Below are 26,958 nucleotides of genomic sequence, written 5' to 3' on the forward strand. Positions count from 1 at the left end.
ATATATAGCTCTAATGCTAGATTTTAAATAAGGAAAGAGCTAAAACCAATTACCTTAAGAAGCCATAAAAGAATGGGAAAATAAGATAAAATCAAACCCAAAGTAGAAGAAAGAAAATACTAAGTATTAGAACAGAAATCAATTAAATAAAAAATGGACAATAGAGAAAACTAAAACAAAAAGCAAGTTCTTCGAAAATATCAATAAAAGTTTATTGATAAATTCCTAGATAGACTCTCATAAAGAAAAAAAGGAGAGATTTAAATTGCCAGTATCTAGAATAAAAGAAGGAATATTTGTTCGCATGCTAGCAACATTAAGGGTAGTAAAAGAATATTTTGAACAACTTTAAGTCAATAAAGTTAACAACCTATATGAAATACACAAGCTCCTTGAAAGACACAAATTATCAAAAGCAACCAAGATGAAACAGAAAGTCCAAATAACCCTGTGCTGTGCTTAGTCGCTTAGTCGTGTCTGCAACCCTATGGGCTCTAACCTACCAGCCTCTTCTGTTCATGGGGATTCTCCAGGTAAGAATGCTGGAGTGGGTTGCCATACCCTCCTCCAGGGATCTTCCCAACCCAGGAATTGAACCCAGGTCTCTCACATTGCAGGCAGATTCTTTACCATCTTAGCCACCAGGGAAGCCCAAGAATACTGGACTGGGTAGCCTATCCTGTCTCCAGAGGATCTTCCCAACCCAGAAATCGAACCGTGGTCTCCTGCATTGCAGGTGGATTCTTTTTTTTTTTAATTTTATTTTATTTTTAAACTTTACATAATTGTATTAGTTTTGACAAATATCAAAATGAATCTGCCACAGGTATACATGTGTTCCCCATCCTGAACCCTCCTCCCTCCTCCCTCCCCATACCATCCCTCTGGGTCATCCCAGCGCACTAGCCCCAAGCATCCAGTATCGTGCATCGAACCTGGACTGGCATCCCGTTTCATACATGATATTTTACATGTTTCAATGCCATTCTCCCAAATCTTCCCACCCTCTCCCTCTCCCATAGAGTCCATAAGACTGTTCTATATATCAGTGTCTCTTTTGCTGTCTCATACACAGGGTTATTGTTACCATCTTTCTAAATTCCATATATATGCGTTATTATACTGTATTGGTGTTTTTCTTTCTGGCTTACTTCACTCTGTATAATAGGCTCCAGTTTCATCCACCTCATTAGAACTGATTCAAATGTTTTCTTTTTAATGGCTGAGTAATACTCCATTGTGTATATGTACCACAGCTTGCTTATCCATTCATCTGCTGATGGGCATCTAGGTTGCTTCCATGTCCTGGCTATTATAAACAGTGCTGCGATGAACATTGGGGTACACGTGTCTCTTTCCCTTCTGGTTTCCTCAGTGTGTATGCCCAGCAGTGGGATTGCTGGATCATAAGGCAGTTCTATTTCCAGTTTTTTAAGGAATCTCCACACTGTTCTCCATAGTGGCTGTACTAGTTTGCATTCCCACCAACAGTGTAAGAGGGTTCCCTTTTCTCCACACCCTCTCCAGCATTTATTGCTTGTAGACTTATGGATCGCAGCCATTCTGACTGGCGTGAAATGGTACCTCATTGTGGTTTTGATTTGCATTTCTCTGATAATGAGTGATGTTGAGCATCTTTTCATGTGTTTGTTAGCCATCTGTATGTCTTCTTTGGAGAAATGTCTATTTAGTTCTTTGGCCCATTTTTTGATTGGCAAGCGGATTCTTTACCAGCTGAGCTACCAGGAAAGTCCCCAAATAACCCTATATATATGTAAAACCTTCCCATAAGAAAAATTGTGATTTCAGAGAACTTTAATGGAAAATAATATCAAGTATAATATTTAGGGAAGAAATAATACCAGTCCTACACAAAGTATTTGAGGAAATAGTGGAGAAAGATCATTTCCCAATTCAGTTTGTGAGGGCAAGAAAACTTTGAAATCAAAACCAGACAGAGATAGTATAAGAAAATTACAGACCAATAACCCTGATGAACATAGCTATAAAAATCATTAACAAAATGCTATAAAATCTAATTCAACAACATATAAAGATGATGATATGTATAAAAATGACCAAGTGGGGTTTACACAAAGAATGCAAGTTGGCTTAACATTTGAAAGTCAAAGTAACTCATCATGTTAAGAAAATAAATAGGGGCTTCCTTAAAAATAAATGAGAAAAAAAGTATGATTAACTCAGTACATGCAGAAAAAGCATTGATGAAATTCAGTATCCATGCATGATTAAAAACTTAGCTAACAAGCAATAGAGGGGAAATTCCTCAACCTAAGAAAAGGCATCTATGAAAATCCTACAGCTAACATTACAATTCATGATGAAAGATCAAACCTTCCTCCTAACATCAAGAACAAGGCACAGATGCTGCTTACACCACTTTAATCTAACAAATACTTGAAGTCCTAGCCATGCAAGTGTGGTGGTTATGAACAAAGAAACAAATAATAAAAAGCATACTGATTAGAAACAGAGAAAAACTGTCTTTATTTGTAGAAAACATGTTTACATCTGTAGAAAACACTAAGTATTTCCAAAAAGTTGTAAAACAAATTAATTTAGCACTGTCCTCAGATATAAAAGGAATATACAAAAGTCAGTTGTGTTTCCATATACTGATAACAAATGGAAAATAAGATTCAAAACATCATTTACAATAACATCAGAAATGGCAAAATACTTAAGCATAAATTTAACAAAAAATGTGCAATTTCTGTACACTGAAGACTACAAAATGCTGCTGAGAAAAAAATTTTAATCTAAATAAATGGGGATATGTGCCATGTTCATGGACTGAAAATTTAAATAAGTGGGGACATGTGCCATGTTTGTGGATTGAAAGCCTCAATATTGTCAGAATGATCTCCCCAAACTGATCTCTAGATTCAATGCAATCTCAACCAAATTCCCAGCAGGTTTTTCTGTAGAAACTAAGCTGATTCTAAGGTGTATATAGATATAGATAAATCCAAAAACAGTTAAAAGATATCTACAGAAGAAAAAAGTTGAAGATCTTATACTGTTAAATTTCAAGACTTAAACTTATTGTCATCAAAATAGATACATATCGCACTATACCACAGAACAAAGTTCACATATAGGACTATTCAAATAAAGTCAACTGATTTTCTATTAATACAAATATGCCAAGGTAATTCAATGGAAAACGACGGTCTTTTCAGCAAATGGTGCTGAACAACTGGATATCCATATGGAACAACAATGAACCACTACTCTAACCTCACACCACACATAAAATTAACTCTAAATGGACCATAAATATAACATAAAAACTAAAACTGTAATAAAACTTCTAGATAAAAACATATAAAAATCATTCCTACCTTAGAGTCGGCAAAAATTACTTAGGACAAGAAAAGTACAAACTACAAAAGAAAAATAAGGATAAATTAGACCTCAATAAAATACAAAAGGTCTGCTCTTCAAAATACACTATTAAGAAATGAAAAGGTATGCCACAGACCAAGTGAAAATATTTGCAATACATATATCTTATAAATATTTTGTATCCAGAAGATACAAAGAACTTTTACAACCTAATAAAAAGGTTTTTTAAACAGTCAAAAGATTTGAAGACTCTTCACATACAAATGACCAAAACCACATGGAATAAAGTGCTTAACATTATTCATCATTGGAAAATACTAATACAAATATTAACCACAATGAAATATCACTATATATCCAATAGAATGGCTTAAATAAATACTGAGAATTCTGAATATTGACAAAGATTGGAATAACTGGAATTTACACACATTGTTGGTAGGCATGTAAAATGGCCCAATCAGTTAGGAAAACAGTTTGGCAGTTTCTTATCAGGCTAAATGCATGTGTACCCTTGAAAGACTGAAGGCAGGAGGAGAAGGGGGCGACAGAGGATGAGATGGTTGGATGGCGTCACTGATTTAATGGACATGAGTTTGAGCAAACTGGGAGATAGTGAAGGACAGGGAAGCCTGGAAGGCTATAATCATGCGGTCACAAAGAGTTAAACACAACTGAGCAACTGAACAATAAAAACCCTTGAATTGATTCAGCATTTCCATTCCTTCTTATTTACTAAGGGAAATGATAATATCTGTTCACATAAACACTTGAAAATGAACATTCATAGAGACTTTATTCATAATAGCTAAACATTGGAAATAACCCGAATCCTCATCAACTGGTAAATCAATAGACAAATTGTGTTGTTGATATAATGGAATATTACTCAGCAATAAAAATGAATTACTGACAGAAACAACGTGGGTGAATCTCTTTCTCTCTCTCACACACACACACACAAACATTAAAGTACATGAAAAAAGGCAGGTGCAAAAGAGTGCCTACTGTATGATTCCATTTATATGAAATCTAAGAAAGATATAACTAGTATATGATGGAAAAACAGATCCATCATTGCTTAGGCTGTATGGGGCTGTGAATATTGACTGCCAAGGGACATAAGGGCATTCTTGGGGTGGAGGGGGCATCGATAATTGTGATACTTGTTACTTGGGCATATGCATTTGTCAAAATTCACCAAACTATACACTTAAAATAGTGCTTTCATTATATGTATCTCAATTACATCTCTGATTTTTAAAAACAAAATGTATCTGTATATACTTATTTTAGATGTCCAGAAAGACACATTCAAAATTATAAAATAATAGTATTTCAAAGTAATGTTCAAAACATTTAATAATTGAGAATTACAAGCACCAACTAGTCAGAACAGATGACAGGAAAAATAACTGGTACAGTCAGTCTAGGTGAATGAGACGTGTATTAGCCCAGGAAAACAATAGTTATCAATAGGTGGTGTGATTATTGATGCCTTGTTTCTTCTTTTGCTTATTCTCTAACTTTCTATTCTGTATTTTAATCAGGTACTTTAAAGTCGGGGGAGGAAATCTATTTTTAATTATAAAAAAGAAAAATGGTATACCTGTTGATATCACATTTCATACTGTTATAAAATTCTAATGGGTCTCAAAACCCTAATGGAACTTTTAAATAATAGATATGAGAAATGGTATACTAAAACAGCATTGAATTAGAAGTTAAAAATGGATAATGCCATAAAAATATTTCCTATCTACTACAAAGAAAATAGAGAGATATATTTTTAAACTATTTTACCATCTTAATATTCTAAAATGCCCTCCCTTTGCTCCTATTACAACTAGGTCTCCATACAATCATGAGAGAGAATGTGCTGTGCTTAGTGGCTCAGTTGTGTCCAACTCTTTGCAACCCCATAGACTGTAGCCCACCAGGCTCCTCTGTCCATGGGGATTCTCCAGGCAAGAATACTGGAGTGGGTTGCCATGCCCTCCTCCAGGGGAATCTTCCCAACCCAGGGATCGAACCCAGGTCTTCTGCATTGCAGGCAGATTCTTTACTGTCCGAGCCACCAAGGAAGCCCAAGAACACTGGAATGGGTAGCCTATCTCTTTTCCAGGGGATCTTCCTAACCCAGGAATCAAACCGGGGTCTCCTACATTGCAGGCGGAGTCTTTACCAACTGAGCTACCAGGGAAGCCCATGAGAGAGAATATCTTTCCTCAAATTGTCTAGGCTCTGCAATGCCATTCTGCTCTAAAGTCGTGACATGGTATTTTCTGATGGGTATCTTGGCCTAGGTCAAACTTCAGAATCTGGTTGAGCAAACCAGGAAACCAAACAATAGTTACCAACCCTGGATAAATTTTTATAGCAAAATTATAGCCCATCACAAGGAGAGTTGCTGCCGTCTCCTCCTAGCATGGCCACTTCCATCTCTATGGCTTATCACAGCAACAAACCTTTGCTCTGAGCAATTTCTTCAGAGGTAAGCACAATAAAATCCTGGCTATAACAGCAGTTGCTGAGAAGCTATGATCAGCAAATAATGACCAGGGAGTCCCCTTTATCATGTCTCTCTCCACCAACAGAGAAACCATACCAGCTCCCCATCAGCCCAGTGGAGAGTCAGTGACTGGTTTAGCAACAGGACTCCTTTCTGAAATGCTCAAAACCCCAGGATAAACATGACGCTACTGTATAATCTCCTAATGTTGCTTTACAGTGCAGCTCAAATTTGTGATTTTAAAAGCACCTTAGCCCACTGTGAGTTCACAGTTATCTTTAATGATCTGCAAATCTCAGTGTTTTTAATAGCTCATTTTCATACTGTGGCTACAGTGGCAACACCTGTACCTAAATAGTTATTGCTTGTAATACCCTGGGCTGTCAGGACGTACAGTAAATGAGAGGTAGCAGCAGTATCTCCCACCTTTTGCTAGCCTTAATTTACTCTTCCTCCTCTTGAACATAAGCACAAGGAGCTTACAGAGCTGCCGTGTCAGTTCCCAGAGCCTATGTGATCTCAGCTGATGGGACCAAAATCAGAGGTCATCAGCAGAGGCTGACCACCCTTCTCCATACGTGGATAGAAACAAGAAGATGGCAGCAAGAGGCCACCAGGGTCTTTCCCTCTGGAAGCTCTGACTTCTGAAAGTGAAGGATCTGTCCCCAGATCAAAACTACAAGGAAAATAAACAGATGTTTTCATGAAGTCCCCAATATGGCATTTCTGCAAGATACTAAACTATAAATTACATGAGCAAATATAACTTCCTCCAGACATTTTAATGCCATTCACCCTCTAAACAAAGAATCATCTTTATAATTGATATAGTGAAGTATTATGTAATAACCATTATTCTCAATTTCAAAACTTAAGATATTTCTTACGTAATGATAATGGTAGATACTTACTGAACAATTACTATGTGCCTGACATTGCTCCAAGCATTAACTCATTTCATCTTCAATTCAGTTGTTAAAATGAGCCAGGATTTGAACCTGGCCTCTGTCTCCAGAGTCTCTGCCACACTGCGATAGAACAAGAATCACAGACCCCATGACCCTAGAGAAAGTGAAAGTGAAAGTCACAGTTGTGTCTGATTCTCTGCGACTGGATTACATATACAGTTCATGGAATTCACCAGGCCAGAATACTGGAGTGGGTAGCTGTTCCCTTCTCCAGGGGATCTTCCCAACCTAGGGATCGAACCCAGGTCTCCTGCATGGCAGGTGGATTCTTTATCAGCTGAGCCACAAGGGAAGCCCCATCCCTAGAGAAGTGAACCTAATATAAAGCCACCCAAGGGCTCAGAAGGAAGTTGGTTACAGCTATACTTCAAAATGTCCCTGAATAGCTGGAAAACCCTCCAACGCTGCACATGTCATAACTGCCTTACCTCACCTTACCTGCAAAAGTCTTCTGTCTCAACAGAATACAGCAAATCCCCTACACACCAACAAGTTCTGTTCTGAGAACACATATGTAAGTCCAATTTGTTCATAAACCAACAAAGTTAGCCTAGGTACCCAACTAACACAATCGGCTATGTGATACTGTACTGTAGCAGATTTATAATACTTTTCACACAAATAATACATAGAAAACAAACACCAAAAATAAAGAAAACATTTTTAACCTTACAGTACAGTACCTTGAAAAGTACAGTAGTACAGTACAACAGCTGGCATACAGGGGTTGGCATCAAGTGAACAGGCAAGAAGAGTTACTAACTGGAGCTGGGAGATGGTAAAGCTGAAGGATTGTCAGCAATAGGAGATAGAGGACAAGCTGCAATTTCACTCATGTCTGATGCGGAAGGAACACATGTTCACATCTTTGAAAGTTCACAACTTGAGGGTGTGTACACAGGGGACTTAGCATACAGGTGGTTGGCTCTGAGGGAAGACAGCATCTGTGATTTTCAAAAATAGAAATGCCCCCATCGTGATTCTTTAGGTTTAAGGTTTTCTAAGCAAATTCTCTCGTGTATGTAACCATCCTCATGCTCCCACGTGGTATACAAATTGCTGATGATCACAGCTCATCACAGGGTCACCAGCTACCCTGGAGGTTGATTTCCATCTGCAGATCTCAATTGGGATCATGTAGGAGAAGCAGCAGAGGATGATGCTGCCTGACTCAGTTCCCTGGCACTTAACCACTTCTGCTTTCAACAGTCAGCAACTGCCACCTCTTTGTCTAAGATCTGCTTTGCCTACCAGCAGGGAAGACCAAAAGAAGCCCGCCAGAGCAGTCCTTGGTCAGTGACTGGAAGCCTGAGGGTATAAATACCCCAGCTCCCTCACCCTGATGGGACCAACTCTGAGATGTGATTACATTGTTTTCAGAGGCCCCTGCAAGGCCCAGCAAAAGTCTGCAACTGCAGAACTTGACTTCGTGCCTTAGCCTGGTGTCCCACGTCCCCACGCTTAGGTTGTTTCCTGGGATCACTGCAGAATCAATCACTTTCATGGCCATCATTGCCTTGGGTCTACTTCTGGTGGTGAGCCAAGAGGGAGAGAAGAACATGATTTTAGATCCCTCTAAACTCCCACCTCTGTGGATAATCTAAACAAACATCTTGGGATCCTTAAGTCTCCTGCTCCTCATGATGAATGAAATGAAATTATCCACTTATACTATCCTTGCTTATCCATGAGCTACTTACCCCTCAAACATTTTTTTAAAAATTACAGAGGTCAAGTTATTGTGAGAAAGATGGCCAGGGTGTCCCACACCACTGAACACTCTAAACAGGGGAACTTTGAACTGATGCCCACCTAACTGTGGTTTCAAAATAAAGAAAATAACAATGGATTTAGTTACTCAAAATGCTGGCCTGTAGCCTGGAAGCCAAACAGCTCTCTGTCCCTTGTAACTCTGCTCTCCAAATGTGAGGTCTAGGAAGGACAGCTTTTCAGAGGATACCAGCCCAAACCCCTCATTTTACAGTCTTGGTCCTCTGAGTCACACCTTTGTGTTAAACATTTCTCACAGCAGTTTTAAACCTCACATATTCTACCAAAACAAAGATTGAGATCTCTACAAGGCTTCTTTTTATTTTTTATGATGAAGTATTTATTCATATGTCTTTTTGGAATAGGTTTTCATACGCCAGGCCTGAAAAGAAATTCCACACAGAAATCACTCCAAAACACTTTTTAAATAGTTTAGTGTCCACCTTTCTCATCTCATCAATGACTTGTTAATGAGGAAAAATTAAAATAGATTCTTATTAATAAGAATGCACTGCATTAAAAAAAAAAACATTTTTAAATATAAAATCTATGCACCAGTGTCTGTGCAGAGAAATTAGGGTCGAAAGTTTCATCCACACGGAGTATCTAGATGTGGTGCATTGCAAAATAAATCAATGTGGTAGTAACAAAAGATCTGCTTCATGCAATGGTTGAATTGATATAATTCAACCTGATTGAATAGATTTAATTACACTCTGTTAATATCCATGTGGATTAAATAGAAAGTCATCACTCTTCTATGTACAGGACTATAATAGTTCTGCATTTCTTTCCATCCTGGAATCCGAGGACTGATTTCCCTAAATGTCATGATCCAAGGGGTTTCCAAGAGATTCCTCCAAAATGTTTCAGAGTGAATTCCAATGAGTTGTTCAGAAGGACCCAGCCAGCAGCTTCAAGTTAGGACTTCGCCTTGGATGACTTGCTAAGGGGAAATCCACCCCCAGTAAAACGAGGGCCACTTGGTTTGGCCATTGAAAAGGTGTCCTCCATGCTTATTCTGTCCTTGTTTCTGTAAGAGAGGAGCTGAGAGTTAACTTTCTTTTTCCTTTTCTAAGTTTGTGAGTTAACCACTAAAAACTGCTTTGATCAAAGCTTCCAGTTTGAGACAAAGTGGTGGTTTAAATGTAATTAGGTGTTACTGATAACACATAGAATTAGGGAAAGACACAATTAAACATGCCTTCCTAATGTTGATCTAAATACAGATAGAAGGCCTCATTATAGCTCAAGCGCTGGGGCCCAGAGGCTCCTGACTTGTAATCATCTTCCTATTTTATAAAGCATTTGTTTAGTTCCAAAGATCAGTCAGAGGAATCTTTCTCTTGGCTCAATTATAATGACTAATTCATCATTTATCAACTTTTATAAAAGTTTCCGTTTCAGTGGAAACTTATAAATATTTATCACACACACACACACACACACACACAGGGCATTTTCACCAAACTTGGACATTAATAAAATACAAATTTTCCTATAACTTTAGATGAGAAGCAGTTATTATTAGAAATAGTTTAAAATACAGGAAAAACTGAGAAATATAAATAAGATAGTACATTTGGCAATAGATAAAGGAAGAAACTCCCTAAAATCTACAATATATCTTCTATATAGATCTTCTTTAAATGACCCTCCACACATACACACACACACACACACACACACACACACATTCAGGTTTCCTGCAGAAGTATCTTACAGTTATATAGATTACCTATTGTATAATTAGGGTCTTATAAAAAACATCTTTGGAGTCCCTTTTTCAAAATAAAAATTGAGCAAACTACTAAGATTAAAACTAATTAGATTTGACTACTAGAAATAAGTTACTTCAGAGAAGAAAACTCTACTTTTTGCAAAACAATCTGACTTGTACTGCAGACTCCAGGCCAGCCTGGGGTATAGAGTAGGGGAGTCAAGGATAGGTGGGTGGGGGTATATAGGTCAGGATTGGAGCATGAAAAAATGGTGTTTGAGAAAAATGAAAAAAAAAAAAAGCAAAAAGGTAAAAATGATATGAGTTGCTATTTTATAAAGAGTATGTGTGAGGAGAATATCCGTGGAGATTATTCTAAATTATTCCATTTGGAAAGAATCTGTAGAGGATTGGTTCATCAATTCAGCTGTCTCTTAGCAGAATTGATTTCATTATTATAAAAATCATCCTCCATAAATAGGACAAAAGCTTCAGCCTTGAGTGGATCCAGCAAAGAAGACGCCTTCAAGTACTCTGACAACTTGTCTACCTCCTGACCGTTGTTAGATGCAGGCAAGGACCCCCTCCTCCTGACCTCTCTTGCCTCAAATAACCTAAATTTTCCTCTCCAAAGGAACCAAAGCTTAATGCTTCTGGCCTGACCTAAGCCGACTAACGGGAATAATGTCTCCTTTACATGATCTTTTTAATGTATTTATAGACCATCCTAATGACTCCCTTCAGCCTTCTTCCTTTCAGTCTAAACCATCTCAGCACTTTTGTTCTTGCCTGGTCATATTTTCCTTCAGCTCCTTAATCTTTTTTTTTTCCCTGCTGTTCTCCTCCTAAGAACTCATATTTTTCTGTCTCCCTCCAGTTTATGGATCCCAACTAAATGGAACCACCATTGATGCCCTCTGGAGAGATCAATCACAAGGAATAAGTATCAAGGCAAAAGCAGAGAGTCTAGAGCAGGGTACTAGAACTTTCCATGATAGAAAGTAGAAAAACCCTGTACCTGGCCTGCCAGATACAGCATCCACTAGCCACATACAGCTACTAAGTAGGTGAAATGTGACTAGTGCAGTTAAGGAACTGAATTTCTAATTTGATTTAATTATAATTCACTTTATATAAATAGCCACAAGTGGTGTACTGCCTGGGGCAGCACAGTTCTAGTGGATGGGCCACTGGGAGGAGCTGAGCTATCAGACTTTATTTTTCTGGGCTCCAAAATCACTGCAGATGGTGACTGCAGCCATGAAATTAAAAGATGCTTGCTCCTTGGAAGAAAAGCTGTAACCAACCTAGACAGCATATTGAAAAGCAGAGACATTACTTTGCGAACAAAGGTTCGTCTAGTCAAAGCTATGCCTTTTCCAGTAGTCATGTATGGATATGAGAGTTGGACCTTAAAGAAAGCTGAGCACCAAAGAATTGATGCTTTTGAACAGTGGTATCGGAAAAGACTCTTGAGAGTCCCTTGGACTGCAAGGAGATCCAACCAGTCCATCCTAAAGGAAATCAGTCCTGAATATTAATTGGAAGGACTGATGCTGAAGCTGAAACTCCAATACTTTGGCCACCTGATGCAAAGAACTGATTCCTTGGAAAAGACCCTGATGCTGGGAAAGATTGAAGGCAGGAGGAAAAGGGGATGACAGAGGATGAGATGATTGGATGGCATCACCAACTTGATGAACATGAGTTTGAGCAAGCTCTGGGAGGTGGTGATGGACAGGGAAACCTGGCATGCTGCATTCCATGGGGTCACAAAGAGTTGGACACGACTGAGCGACTGAACTGAACAGAGCTATCAGAGGGGCATCCTTCTGTCAGTCAGTATGTTCTCTTTGTCCAGAAAACTGTGTGTGTGTGTGGTGAGAGGATCAAAAGGCCAAAGGAAACCAGGAACTGTCATCTAAATGTGGAATGAGGGGATATTCTGATTTACAAAAAGGGTGGATTTTTACTGGCAAATGAATTTGCACCTAGCTACTTTAAATAGCTATTTGCCACTAATGAATCACAGGGGATGCATTCAGACCCTCTTTCACCATATCCTTGAAACGTCCATGTGGATGACACACCAAGCCTGACTTTCAACTCCCAGTGTGAGCCTCTGCAGAATGAACTCTATGACTTAGGCAATGCCATATAGCCAAGGTTCAAACCTACAGATTCATCTGGGTCCCCTCATTCACCCCAGGATTAGGAAAACAATAACAAAGTAAAGAGAACATTTGTTCTTGGGCATATAGCCATACTGAAACCCAAAATGTTCACCTGACACGTGCAATATCATCTCCTAGAAGAAAGGCGTCCCATGCTGATACCCTACATCAGATACAGAAGTCAGGCACTAGACAGAGAGATGGTTCAGAAACAGTTTATCTAAAACATAGGTGAAAACCATGTGTGTGTGAACTGCTCATAATTACAGTGGTCCAGCTGGAAGAAGCACAAGCTGGAATGAAGACTGCTGGGAGAAATATCAATAACCTCAGATATGCAGATGACACCACCCTTATGGCAGAAAGTAAAGAGGAACTAAGAAGCCTCTTGATGAAAGTGAAAGATGAAAGTGAAAAAGTTGGCTTAAAGCTCAACATTCAGAAAATGAAGATCATGGCATCTGAACCCATCACTTCATGGGAAATAGATGGGGAAACAGTGGAAACAGTGTCAGACTTTATTTTTTTGGGCTCCAAAATCACTGCAGATGGTGATTGCAGCCATGAAATTAAAAGACGCTTACTCCTTGGAAGGAAAGTTATGACCAACCCAGATAGCATATTCAAAAGCAGAGACATTACTTTGCCAACAAAGGTCCGTCTAGTCAAGGCTATCGTTTTTCCAGTAGTCATGTATGGATGTGAGAGTTGGACTGTGAAGAAAGCTGAGTGCCGAAGAACGGATGCTTTTGAACTGTGGTGTTGGAGAAGACTCTTGAGAGTCCCTTGGACTGCAAGGAGATCCAACCAGTCCATCCTAAAGGAGATCAGTCCTGGGTGTTCTTTGGAAGGACTGATGCTAAGGCTGAAGCTGCAATACTTTGGCCACCTCATGCGAAGAGGTGACTCATTGGAAAAGACTCTGATTGGGGGCAGGAAGAGAAGGGGACGACAGAGGATGAGATGGTTGGATGGCATCACCGACTCAATGGACATGAGTCTGAGTGAACTCCAGGAGTTGGTGATGGACAGGGAGGCCTGGCGTGCTGCAATTCATGGGGTCGCAAAGAATCGGACACGACTGAGCGACTGAACAGAACTGAACTGAGCTACATTATTAGAAAGCACAGCTTTAGCAAACCCAGACCTCTTAACAAAATTACCTGTGGTTTTAAATGTGAGTGTGCTTCAGCCCATGCCACGGTGACTGTGAACCTCCTTTGCAGGCACAGCCCCAAACCGTGAGAACAACGTGGGGGAAAACATCACACTAGGTTTCCTCTGCTCCACAGGAGGTCCACCAGAGAGCTGATATTAATGGATCCCTGTTAGGGTCCTAAGGAGGGGTCAAGTCAGACAAGACACCCATCTTGCTCTGCCAACAACCCACTGGGTGATCCTGCAGAAAGTTATTTGCTCAGCCCTGACTTTGTTTACCCCAGTGAGGTCTGTGACTCTGTAGCTGTCCACAATTATTTTTCTCATCAGCAGTTAAAAGGCACAACAAAACTAGAACATTTGACTAATTCTTACTTCTGAATGTATTCTTTACGTTTCTGAGCAAGGTATTTCTTCTTTAAATTCAGCAGTTCGTTGCTAAGTTTTTCGATCTCATACTTGTATTCTTGGCTCTGTGACTCATACATATTCAGCTCTGAAGACAAAACCTAGTATGACAGATAAAGCAGCATTAACAGAAGATACATGGTGAGACAATATCCTTTTCTGAAAAATCTTTTTAATCTGCTGCCACTTACCTTGGTGAGGCTAGAAATACAAAACCATGCCCAGATTTAATGGTTAATCTGCACGCTTCTACCAGTTCCAGGTCTGTATCTGGGTAAAAATCTGATGAACATTCTGAAGACTCATAATCCAATGACCAACTTAATGAAACCTCATTCCCCTGCTTAAAAGGAGAGCTATCAGGCACATCCAAACAGGCTCACATATGAATGGTGTAATGCACTCAAGAATATTGAGAGTCAAAAAAAGAAAAACTCCCAGATATATACTACAAAATTGCTTCTTAAAGCCTTTTTTAAAATGTTCAGAAAAGTCATTACTAGGCAGTGTGATTCATCCAAGGATTATTGTAAAAACTATTCAGAATCATCCTGCCACCACCAGCATTAAGTAGGCACTCAATTTATGTGTTTTCCAAGGTTGTTGTTCTGCTGAATGTCAATCACCTCTTTACTGCACCCTTTGGGACTATTCACAGGTTCTCTCTTTATCGGAGCACTGGGATATTTACCTCTAAGATGCAGAGGGCTATGACGTATGCATGGGGGAGGGTACTACATGTGAGGGGCTGTGTTAGGAAGCCTAATTTCCTGCCTCTTGCTCTGTTGTGTTCAGTAGATGCTACTGGTTTCAGGCTGGACAAAAAAAGAAGGCATTTACTCATCTAAACAGATGTGTAAGGATGCTCAAGTGAAGGGTGTCCCCAACAAAAATCAAGGGGGAAAAGGGGAGGCTATCGTTGTAAGGAACATGTAATAGATGCAACTGTCTTTCCTCTAGCTCTCTATTTTTTAATATTTACATAAAAGGCGATCTTTATCTTTTGAGTGTTCATCTGCTTCTGAACAGGTGTCTTAGCTGGCACTAGTGGTAAAGAACCCACCTGCCAATGCTAAGAGATGTAAGAGACATGGGTCAGGAAGATCCCCTGGAGGAGGGCATGGCAACCTGGCCCAGGATTCTTGCCTGGAGAATCCCATGGACAGAGTAGCCTAGCAGACTGTGGTCCACAGGGTTGAAGAGTCGGACACAACTGAAGCAACTTCACATACTCATACACACTGCTTCTGAATTCCTTCCTCTTAACTGTTGTGATTCTACCTATCCTATCTGACTAAGGATTCTGACCATGTTATCATAAGCTAGAGAAAATGATTTTCATGTTGGAAGAAAATTTGCCTTCATAGTTAAGCTGTTGAAGCTGAAACTCCAATACTTTGGCCACCTGATGTGAAGAGCTGACTCATTTAAGAAGACCCTGATGCTGGGAAAGATTGAGGGCAGGAGGAGAAGGGGACGACAGAGGATGAGATGGTTGGATGGCACCACCGACTCGATGGACATGGGTTTGGGTGGACTCTGGCAGTTGGTGATGGACAGGGAGGCCTGCTGCAGTTCATGGGGTCGCAAAGACTTGGACACGACTGAGAGACTGAACTGAACTGAACTTAGGAACAAAGACCTTGTTTCCAAATAATGAATGTGGGATTTCTTAACAGAGTCCAGATCATGAGGACAAATTGATGGGCAGGCTTGGTACTATGCACTGCTGTATCTTCCACTAGGGGTCACATGTCATTCAGAGGAAAATATCTGTACACCCTGAGATAAAGGGTTAAAGTGACAAAACCCTCCTATGAACCACTGAATGCAACCCATTGCTAAGAGTGCCCATCTGACAGTAGTGTAAAGAGAAACATGTGCTTTTCTAATCTACACCCAACTTCTGAGAAAATAAGTTTTTACTTTGCTTGTTATATTCAATTGTTTAAAGGGATGAAAATAATCAAAAGATTATGCCTCTTGCAAAACTCAAATTATGTCTCAGGATACTCATGTAAAACGAATGCTTAGAGTGGTAAGTTGAAAATTAATGCTCTCATTACACTTCTGTTTCATCTGCCTTTTTAAAGTAAAAGGATGTGATTTTACAACATTCTCTTTGTGAAAGGATTAGTACCATATTAGTCTCACAGCATCTATTTTACCCCAGGCAGAAAGGCAATTACTATTACCATCGTTGCGCAGGTAAATGCCAGAATTCAGCTAGCATATGCTACAGTCTGTGCATGTGTGTGTAGAAGGCTTCCCTAGCATGCCAAGAATATCTAAGTACTTTTTTAGGAGGTAAAGCTGAAAATAGAGTGGGAACACACAGTTTTTGAGAAAACTTTAAAATGTGTAATTGTAAAACATTTCATCGCCCCAGCTAAGGTTCTTGTGTCACTTAGAAGAGAACTTATGCTAACGGAATCCTAAAATGATTTGACTTCCCCTTCATGGCTACTTATTTAGACAGTCTTGAAGCAAGGCCCTTGGGGACAGGAGAGTGGCCTGTGCTTTGTGTACATTTATTTCAGGTAGATGAATAGTAAAAACCTGCTCTGACACAGTGGTCTGCTTCAGTGGGCCATAGTGTTAAAATATTTGGGAGATGCAAATCTTCCAAATCGTGTTGAGATAATCCACACAAACCCTATTCCCCAAATTTCCATTCCATTGCCATCATCCTCTCTCCAACTGTTTCTCCACTCGTTCGTCTACCTGTTTTGTGGGAGTCTATTAGTCTAGGAGCAGAGGGGTAGCTTTGAGGCTTGCCTGGGACTAGAGCACTAAAAAAGCTGATTTCAATGGAGTGCAGCCTTTGGGAGACTGGCTTCTAGGGCCACGGCGGTGGACTTGTCCAGGGGTGTTCCCCAGAGTGTGGCCATCCTTCAGCTAGGAAGGCGCAGAGGCTCCCACTTACTTTAAGCTGCTTGGTCTTCTCGCGCAGTGTGTGGCGATAGATCTGCAGCTGCTCCGCGGCCTCGGGCCCAGGCTGCCGGGCCAGGATGTGCTTTAGTTCCACATACAGTTTCTCCTTTTCCTGGTGGAGAGCATAACCACAAGTGGAGATAAGCAGTCCCATCAAGACAAGGACAGTGACTTTAACAGCATGGTCAGGATGATTTGAGATCATCCTAAGGTCCTTCTCAGCTCCACACTGATTACATTCACTCGTAGATTCATCCAGTCAAGCATCAAGCCATAGAGGGTCCTGGCCCTGCCCACCAGCTGGTCGGCAGCAGCCTTGCGATCCCCAGACTGTGCAGCCAACCACATGGGAAGCCTGCCCTCCAGGGGACTGGCAATCACCACATGAGGAATGGCCTCACAGCCAGCCTGGCCAGGGACCACCCCCACCTACCAGCATGCCCACAGCAGTCAGCCCTGCTACACAGGAGGACACACACAGTCCACATGGGGGTACCATTAGAGCATACAGCTCTGGTGACCAGAGGGGAGTGTGTTGTTCCAAAGGAGATCTCCTACATAAGGCAATTTTCCCAAGACTGGAAAAGATAACCAACGTACCTAACACATAGAAACAAACACAGAGAACTGAGCAAAATGAGAAGACAGAGGAATATATTCCAAATGGAAGAACAAGACAGAACCTCAGAAACATGACTAAAGGAAGTGGAGATAAGCAATCTATTCAACAAACGACTCAAGGTAATAATCGTAAAGATGCTCACTGAACTTGATAGAAGAATGGATGAATGCAGTTAAAATTTCAACAAAGCATTAGAGAATATAAAGAATCAAACACAGACAAAGAATACAATGCTGCTGCTGCTGCTGCTAAGTCACTTCAGTCGTGTCCGACTCATAGACGGCAGCCCACCAGGCTCCGCCGTCCCTGGGATTCTCCAGGCAAGAACACTGGAGTGGGTTGCCATTTCCTTCTCCAAAGCATGAAAGTGAAACTGGGATTTAAAAAAAAAAAAAAAACACCATAAGGAATCAACAGCAGATTAGATGATACAAAGGAATGATAAACTGGAAGACAGAGTAGTAGAAATTACCAAAGCTAAAAAGAAAAAAATTAATTAAAAAAATAAATGAGTACTAGTTTAAGAGAAATTTTGTATAACAACAAGTTAAAAACACTTGCATTATAGGGGTCCCAAGAAGGAGAAGTGAGAAAAGGGCAGAGAAAATATTTGAAGAAATAATAGCTGAAAACTTCCCAACCTGGGAAAGAAAACAGCCAGCCAGGTCCAGGAAGCACAGGGAGTAGTATCAAACAATCAATCTTAACAGGACCATAGCAAGATACACTCACTACAAGTAAAATGGAAAAAATTAAAGATAATAGGAGTATACTAAGAGCAGCAAGGAAAAAGCAACTAGTTATATACATGGGAACTTCAGCTGACTTTTCAGAAGAAACTTTGCATGCCACAAGGGAGTGTCACAATATATTCAAAGTGAGGAAAGGATAAAACTTAAACAATCAAGAATTATGTACCCGGAAAGGTTATCATTTAGATTAGAAGGAGAGATAATGATAAGCCCATGTTTGTATGGTCAATTAAACTATGACAAAGGAGGCAAGGATATACAATGGGGAAAAGACATCCTCTTCAATAAATGGTGCTGGAAAAACTGGACAGGGCGCCTGCAAAAGAATCAAACTAAAGTAGTTTCTCATAAAGCCATAAAAGTTCCTAGAAGAAAACAGGCAATAAACTCTTTGACATCAGTCTTTGCAAACTTTTTTTTTTTTTTTTTTTGGATCTATCTCCTCAAGCAAGAGATACAAAAATAAATAAACAGAACTACATCAAACTAAAATGCTTTTGCACAGACAAGTAAACTATCAACAAACATGAAAAGGCAATCTACTCAATGGGAAAAGATATTTGCAAATGATAAATCTAACAACGGGTTAATATCCAAAATATACAAAGAACGCATACAACTCTACATCAAAAAATAAAAAACTAAGTGACTCAGTTAGAAAACACTGGACCTGAATAGACATTTTTCCAAAGATGACATACAGATGGCCAACAGACACATGAAAAGATACTCAACATCACAAACCATTAAGTGAAAGAAAGTGAAGTTGCTCAGTCATGTCCAACTCTTTGCAACCCCATGGACTGTAGCCCACCAGGCTCCTCCATCCATGGGATTCTCCAGGCAAGAATACTGGAGTGGGTTCCCATTTCCTTCTCCAGCGGATCTTCCAGACCCAGGGATTGAACCCAGGTCTCCCACACTGCAGGCAGACACTTTAACCTCTGAGCCAAAACCACAATGAGATACCAACTCAGAATGGCTATCATCAGAAAAGACTATAAATAAAAAGTGTTGGTGAGGATGTGGAGAAAAGGGAGTATTTTTGCACTGTTAGTGGGACTATAAATTGGTGCAGCCAACTTGTAAATTGGAAAAGAGTGCGGAGGTTCCACAGAAAATAAAAAATAGAACTACCATATGATGCAGCAATCTCACTTCTGGGTATTTACCTTAAGAAAACAAAAATACTAATTTGAAAAGATATATGCACACCAATGTTCATTGCTGCATCATTTGTAATAGCCAAGCTATGGGAGCAACCTAAGTGTCCATTGATAGATAAATGGATAAAGAAGATGCCTTATATGTATACTAAGTGATATTACTAGCCATGAGAAAAATAAAATCTTGCAATTTACAACACCATGGATAGACCTAGAGGGCATTATGCTACGTGAAATGAGTCCCACAGAGAAAGACAAATACCATATGATCTCATTTAAAGGTAGAATCTGAAAAACAAAACAAGCAAAACAAAACATAGACTCATAGATAAAAAGAACAAGTGGGTAGTTGCCAGAGGGGAGGGGGCTAGAGGGATCCTTAGCTGAAGAGGATTAAGAGTTACAAGCCACCAGTTATAACACAAATAAGCCATGGGGATATAACATACAGGACAAGGAAACTAGTTAATAACATTGCAACAACTTCGTGTGAGGACAGATGGTTACTAGACTTAGTGTCACGATCACTTCATAATATATGCAAATGTCAAATCGCTATGTAGTACACCTGAAATGCACATAATATTGTACATCAACCATATCTCAATTTTTGAAAATTGTGCATATCCCAACCCTGATCAAGGACCCAGGATGTGCGCAGCATTTGGATATGAATAGTAAGACAAATGAGGAAGAAAACATCTCTCTCTACCTAAACTTATGATCACATGACTGAGAGACAAAGATGATAGAAAATTTTGACAAAGTATTATGGCCAATAAAAGCAGGGAGTGACTAACTCTGATTTGGAGGAGTGGGGGAAATTTCACAAAAATGTCATTTGAACTGTCCCTTTAGGAATGAGTAGGATTTTTCTCCAAGCAGAGAGAGAAAAGAAGAGTTTTTTATGCCAAGGTTCAGTGATAGAACAGAGGAAAGGTAGTCCAAGGTACTTGGATGCAATCTCAAAAATGACAGAATGATCTCTCTTCATTTCCAAGGAAAACCATTCAATATCACAGGAATCCAAGTCTATGCCCTGACCAGTAATGCTGAAGAAGCTGAAGTTGAATGGTTCTATGAAGACCTATAAGACTTTCCAGAACACCCAAAAAAGATGTCCTTCTCCTTATAGGGGAAAGTGAAAGTGAAAGTGAGGTTGCTCAGTTGTGTCCGACTCTTTGCGATCCCATGGACTGTAGTCTACCAGGCTTCTCTACATGGGATTTTCCAGGCAACAGTACTGGAGTGGGTTGCCATTTCCTTCTCCAGGGGATCTTCCTGACCCAGGGATCAAACCCAGGTCTCCTGCATTGCAGGTAGACGCTTTACCCAGGGGACTGGAATGCAAAAGTAGGAAGTCAAGAAATACCTGGATTATCAGGCAAATTTGGCCTTGGAATATGGAATGAAGCAGGGCAAAGCCTAATAGAGTTTAGCCAAGAGAATGCACTGGTCATAGCAAACACCCTCTTCCAACAACACAAAAGAAGACTCTACACGTGGACATCATCAGATGGTCAACACCGAAATCAGATTGATTATATTCTTTGCAGCCAAAGATGGAGAAGCTCTATACAGTCAGCAAAAACAAGACCAGAAGCTGACTGTAGCTCGTATCATGAACTCTTTATTGCCAAATTCAGACTTAAATTGAAGAAAGTAGAAAAAGCACTAAACCATTCACGTACGACCTAAATAGAATTCCTTACGATTATACAGTGGAAGTGAGAAATAGATTCAAGGGATTAGATCTGATAGACAGAGTGCCTGAATAACTATAGACGGAGGTTCATGACATTGTACAGGAGGCGGTGATCAAGACCATCCCCAAGAAAAAGAAACACAAAAAGTCAAAATGGTTGTCTGGGGCGGCCTTTCAAACAGCTATGAAAAGAAGAGAAGCAAAAGGCAAAGGAGAAAAGGAAAAATATACCCATTTGAATGCAGAGTTCCAAAGAATAGCAAGGAGAGATAAGAAAGCATTCCTCAGTGATCAATGCAAAGAAATAGAGGAAAACAACAGAATGGGAAAGACTAGAGATCTCTTCAAGAAAATCAGAGATACCAAGGGGACATTTCATGCAAAGATGAATACAATAAAGGACAGAAATGGTATGGACCTAACAGAAGCAAAAGATATTAGAACACGTGGCAAAAATACACAGAGCTATACAAAAAAGATCATCACAACCCAGATAATCACGATGGTATGATCACTCACCTAGAGCCAGACATCCTGGAATGTGAAGTCAAGTGGGCCTTAGGAAGCATCACTATGAACAAAGCTAGTGGAGGTGATGGAATTCAAGTTGAGCTATTTCAAATCCTAAAAGATGATGCTGTAAAAGAGCTTCACTCAACATGCTAGCAAATTTGGAAAACTCAGAAATGGCCACAGGACTGGAAAAGGTCTGCTTTCATTCCAATCCCAAAGAAAGGCAATGACAAAGAATGCTCAAACTATTGCACAATTGCACTCATCTCACATACTAGTAAAGTAATGCTCAAAATTCTCCAAGCCAGGCTTCAACAGCATGTGAACTGTGAAATTCCAGATGTTCAAGATGGCTTTAGAAAAGGCAGAGGAACCAGAGATCAAATTGCCAACATTTGTTAGATCATCAAAAAAGCGAGAGAGTTCCAGAAAAACATCTACTTCTGCTTTATTGACTATGCCAAAGCCTTTGACTGTGTGGATCACAACAAACTGTGGAAAATTCTGAAAGAGATGGGAATACCAGACCACCTGACCTGCCTCCTGAGAAATCTGTATGCAGGTCAGGAAGCAACATTGAGAACTGGACATGGAACAACAGACTGGTTCCAAATCGGGAAAGGAGTATGTCAAGGCTGTATATTGTCACCCTGCTTATTTAACTTATATGTAGAGTGCATCATGGGAAACGCTGGACTGGAAGAAGCACAAGCTGGAATCAAGATTGCTGGGAGAATTATCAATGACCTCAGATATGCAGATGACACCACCCTTATGGCAGAATGCAAAGAAGAACTAAAAAGCCTCTTGATGAAAGCGAAAGAGGAGAGTGAAAAAGTTGGTTTAAAACTTAACATTCAGAAAATTAAGATCATGGCATCTAGTCCCATCACTTCATGGCAAATAGATGGGGAAACAGTGGAAACAGTGACAGACTGTTTTTTTGGACTCCAAAATCACTGCAGATGGTGAGTGCAGCCATGAAATTAAAAGACGCTTGCTCCTTGGAAGAAAAGCTATGACCAACCTAGACAGCATAATAAAAAGCAGAGACATTACTTTGCCAACAAAGGTCCGTCTAGTCAAAGCTATGGTTTTTCCAGTAGTCATGTAGAGATGTGACAGTTGGACTATAAAGAAAGCTGAGAACCAAAGAATTTATGCTTTTGACCTGTGGTGTTGGAGAGAGTCCCTTGGACTGCAAGGGGATCCAACCAGTCCATCCTAAAGGAAATCAGTCCTGGGTGTTCATTGGAGGGACCGATGCTGAAGTTGAAACTCCAGTACTTTGGCCACCTGATGGGAAGAACTGACTCATCTGAAAAGACCCTGATGCTGGGAAAGATTGGAAGTGAGAGGAGAAGGGGACAACAGAGGGTGAGATGGTTGGATGGCATCACTGACTCTATGGACATGAGTCTGAGTAACCTCCAGGAGTTGGTGATGGACAGGGAGGCCTGGCATGCTACAGTCCACAAAGAGTCAGACATGACTGAGGGACTGAACTGAAGTGAAGTCCAATTCAGCAGGTGCACTGGGAAGGTGAGGGGAGAAGAGAGAGCAAAGGTTGGGTGTGTAGGTTGGCAACGTGGTTTGGGACCACATCCTTAGGCAACTGGGAGCCAAGGATGAGCCATGTCTGGGTTTGTTTTCAGAGGAATAACTCCAGCAGGAAATCAGAGAACAGAATAAGCCCCAGTACAAGCAGAAGATGAAGAAAGCTGGACCCAAGATCGCTAGAATGGGGAAGTGGGTAGATGTGAAGAGAGTTCTGAGGTAGGACCAGGGAGATTTGGTGAATGACCAGACAAGTGAGGAAAGAAGGAACAGGAGCCAAGAGGACCTCAGAGTCTTTAACATGGACACTTCGGAGTCTGGAGGGTGATGGCAGTAGAGGCAAAGAGGCTGGGACAGGGGAGGATAGAGAAGGCAGGGAACTGTTACTACATTCTCTGCTGACCTTCAGTGGGTTCCTGAAATGTTAAGGTTGAAGCCCTGTGGGAATATCTAGAAGAGGAGTTGAAAGTAAGTTCTCAGACTTGAGAATTGTAGAGCATGTTGGATCTAGAGATGGGTCTTGCCCAAAGCCACGAAGGTGGATTCATCGGCTAGGATGGCTTACAGGGAGGGCCAGGGCAAGCAGAGTTTTGAGAAAACTAGCAAAGAAGGGGTGGGTAAGTGAGAGAGACCCAGAGAAAGAGAATGAGGGAGAGTAAAAAAGATGTCTAAAAAGGCAGGAATGCTTTGAATGGTCAGTGATATCAAAGAGAAGATATCAAGAGAAGAAACAGGAACAGAAGACTGAACACGGCCTCTGGGGTGGGCTGTGAGGACCAGGCAACCTTGGTCAGAAAGGCAGGCGTAACACATGGGGAGCAAAGGTCACAGAGGCCGAAGACCAGGGCAGAAGTAACAGAAAGAGAGTCTTCTAAGAAATACAACATAGGAAGACAAGAGATCTGGACTGGTTTGAGGGAGTAGTAGAAATCCAGGAAAATTAGGATATGCAAATTTGTAGGACTAAAGGAAAGGACTTCCTAGGACTCCAAAGCAAATCATAATTCTATGACTTAATTAAACCAATAAACAATGCAGAATTCCCACCTGTGCTCTGAAGTTTAATTGCTTGTAACATGTTTTCAAATCCTTGAACTAAGGATATTAGATAGGAGCAAAGATTTATTTCTAAGGTATCTCAATTCTGGATTCCCATTTCTCTAAACTGCACTCATGTGAACAAACATTGATAAAGACTGGTGTGTCTGCTCATTTGTCTCTGTACTTACCGCTCACTTCCTTAAGGTAATCAATTATGTTTAAGGAAAAAAATATAAGTAATAGCCATCTCATTAAATGAAACATTCAGTCAAATGGAAACTAATTTTTACCTAGAGCTAAGTAATCTGACATTGTCATCAAATGACTGGTTAGTGAATTTTCTTTTACCTATTATTTAGATGACATTTATTTTCTCTGGCAAAAAACAGATTATTTGATGATGATGTAAGATTTGTTTTAATTTTTCCTTTTCCTGGACAAATTATAGAAAATTTATTACAAATAACATGACTCTACCTTCACAAGAGTGTATTCAACTTAAAAATTAGTCAGACGGCAATAAGCTTCTAGAGAAACAAATACCAAAATAATACTTACCATTTAAGAAATAATTCCAGAAATGACATGGAAACCCAAAAGCCAGCATGAAAAAGAAAACTTGGACAAATAGAATTACAAAGTGGTGATTTTCCTTTGCTGTACAACACCTCCTGTCACACCTCACAATATAACCTTCCCAGTAAATGGATGCAGCCAGCAATGAGAAAGATATCAGGAGGTGAGTCTATTTTCTATAGCCACTTAACACCTGCTCTGATGGAAAAATAACACGTCTGACAAGACTTCAAGATTCAATTTGGAGAGGGTAATAAATATGTGGGGAAACCCATGAAACTGTTTTGCCCGTTTCTTTAATCTCACTGTTCTCTATACCCAGAGTACAGGAAGACTTGAAAAGTAAAGAATCTCCCAGTGATGAGGGGGAGCAATTTGGGGTATGATAATGTCTTAAACCGAAAAAGGTCATCTTATTCCAAGAACCCTCAAACGTTTCACAGGCATAATTCTTTTCAATTGTTCCTGGTAGGGAAGGAGGAATGAGTCACAGAAAAGCCTTCAAGGAGCGAATATCTTTTCCTCACCTCACAGGTGAGAATCACAAGGTCAACAGGAATGAGTGGTATGTGTGATTCCTTCGACAAGTCAAAAACCTCGTCACAATATTCTGAAGGATCACTGTTCCCGTGCAACACCTCCTCTGGGGCTTGAAGACATGTTACAGCCCTGAATATAACCAATCAGGGTCACACTGAGTTACAGAACTCCTAAAGGCTACACGATTACACGGACATGAATTTGAGCAAACTTCAGGAGATAGTGAAGGACAGGGAAACCTGGCATACTACAGTCCATGAAGTTGAGAAGAGTTGGACACAACTTAGCGACTGAACAACAACAACACAATAACACCAATAGGAGAATGGAGCCAGGTACAAAGCAGGTGAGAGGGAATCAGAGGTCAGAGTATGACTCGGTTCCCCCTTCTGTTGACCCAGCCCGTCTGGACAGGCCTTGCTATGTCCTCTAACAGGACATGCAATCTTCATACATAGAGTGGATGATGCTACCACTTGTCCTGTCTTCTGTAACTTCCTGGGGTTTTATTGTGGCTGTAAAATGAAATGAAGTAGGTTTATTCTAAAGGATAACTGAGTGACTGAATAGTGAGGGTCCACAAGCGTGGAGAAGAAATGAAGAAACTGAGTGAATTATCTGAAAATCGCCTGGGTATTCAAAGTCAAAAAGTGCTGAGAGTGAAATAACCCAGGACAAGTGATGCATGTGCATTCATGGTAGGTGGAAAGAATGCCAAATGATACTTCAGGATGAAGACAGTAGAAGAGGGAATGGAGCTTAGTGGTGGAACTGGGAAGAGGGAATGGAGCTTGGTGCTGGAAAGGAGCTGCCAGGCTTCAACATGCATGGACTTGGGTCTATGCTTACAACAGAAAACCTAGCTTTTGATAAAACCAACGTGAAGCCTGGTCAGCATTAACATTCTAGCTGTGTGTATCATACAGATTTGTATTTGGGGAGAACGTGCTAGTAATTTAGATAAACATGGAGTGTTTGACAGATTGAAGGTCTTAAGTACGATTGTTTTCCAATTTATTTCCCTCCTAACCCTCTACAAGGGCCAACCAAGCTCTTCAAACATTGTGCAATGGTGTGTATAATAACCCCATTTAGAGACAAAGCATGCAATTCTATTATATAGAGAATCTATCTTATGCAACAGAGACTCATTAGCTGTCCGATGTATATTGTCTCCATAAGCCAGCAGTGGAAGAACCAGCTGCCTTGTAATACATATCCTGTCCTTCCTCATTAAGCCACATCCATTTCTTTTTAAACCAAGTCAATTAATTTGTCACTGGGTTAGAAGCGCCATATGCCAATGGAACATCATAAGAAAATCATAAATAGTTTATTATTTCCCCACCAACAAAAGATCACATCTTCGGGTCAGCACTTCTTTATTTATTCAGAGTCTGTGCTTAGTGCACATCAATATTACTTGGTAGCATGCTTCACGCTTTAAATTATTTTATGAACAGTTATATTGGG

General features: G+C 40.2%; 1 protein-coding gene across 1 annotated transcript in view; it reads right to left on the bottom strand.

The window, feature by feature from the left end:
* Positions 1-8,935: 8,935 nt before the first annotated feature.
* The window catches only part of CFAP58 (cilia and flagella associated protein 58), a 109,865-nt gene continuing 91,842 nt past the window's right edge, over positions 8,936-26,958 (bottom strand). The window contains exons 16-18 of the mRNA XM_027529223.1: positions 17,006-17,125; positions 14,047-14,180; positions 8,936-9,652 (exon numbers count right to left, since the gene is read on the bottom strand). Of these exons, the coding sequence (XP_027385024.1) occupies positions 9,541-9,652; positions 14,047-14,180; positions 17,006-17,125 (366 nt within the window). The 3' untranslated portion in view covers positions 8,936-9,540. The remainder of the gene's footprint in view (positions 9,653-14,046; positions 14,181-17,005; positions 17,126-26,958) is intronic.

This window comes from Bos indicus x Bos taurus, chromosome 26 (assembly GCF_003369695.1).
Source record: "Bos indicus x Bos taurus breed Angus x Brahman F1 hybrid chromosome 26, Bos_hybrid_MaternalHap_v2.0, whole genome shotgun sequence".
Lineage (NCBI taxonomy): Eukaryota > Metazoa > Chordata > Mammalia > Artiodactyla > Bovidae > Bos > Bos indicus x Bos taurus.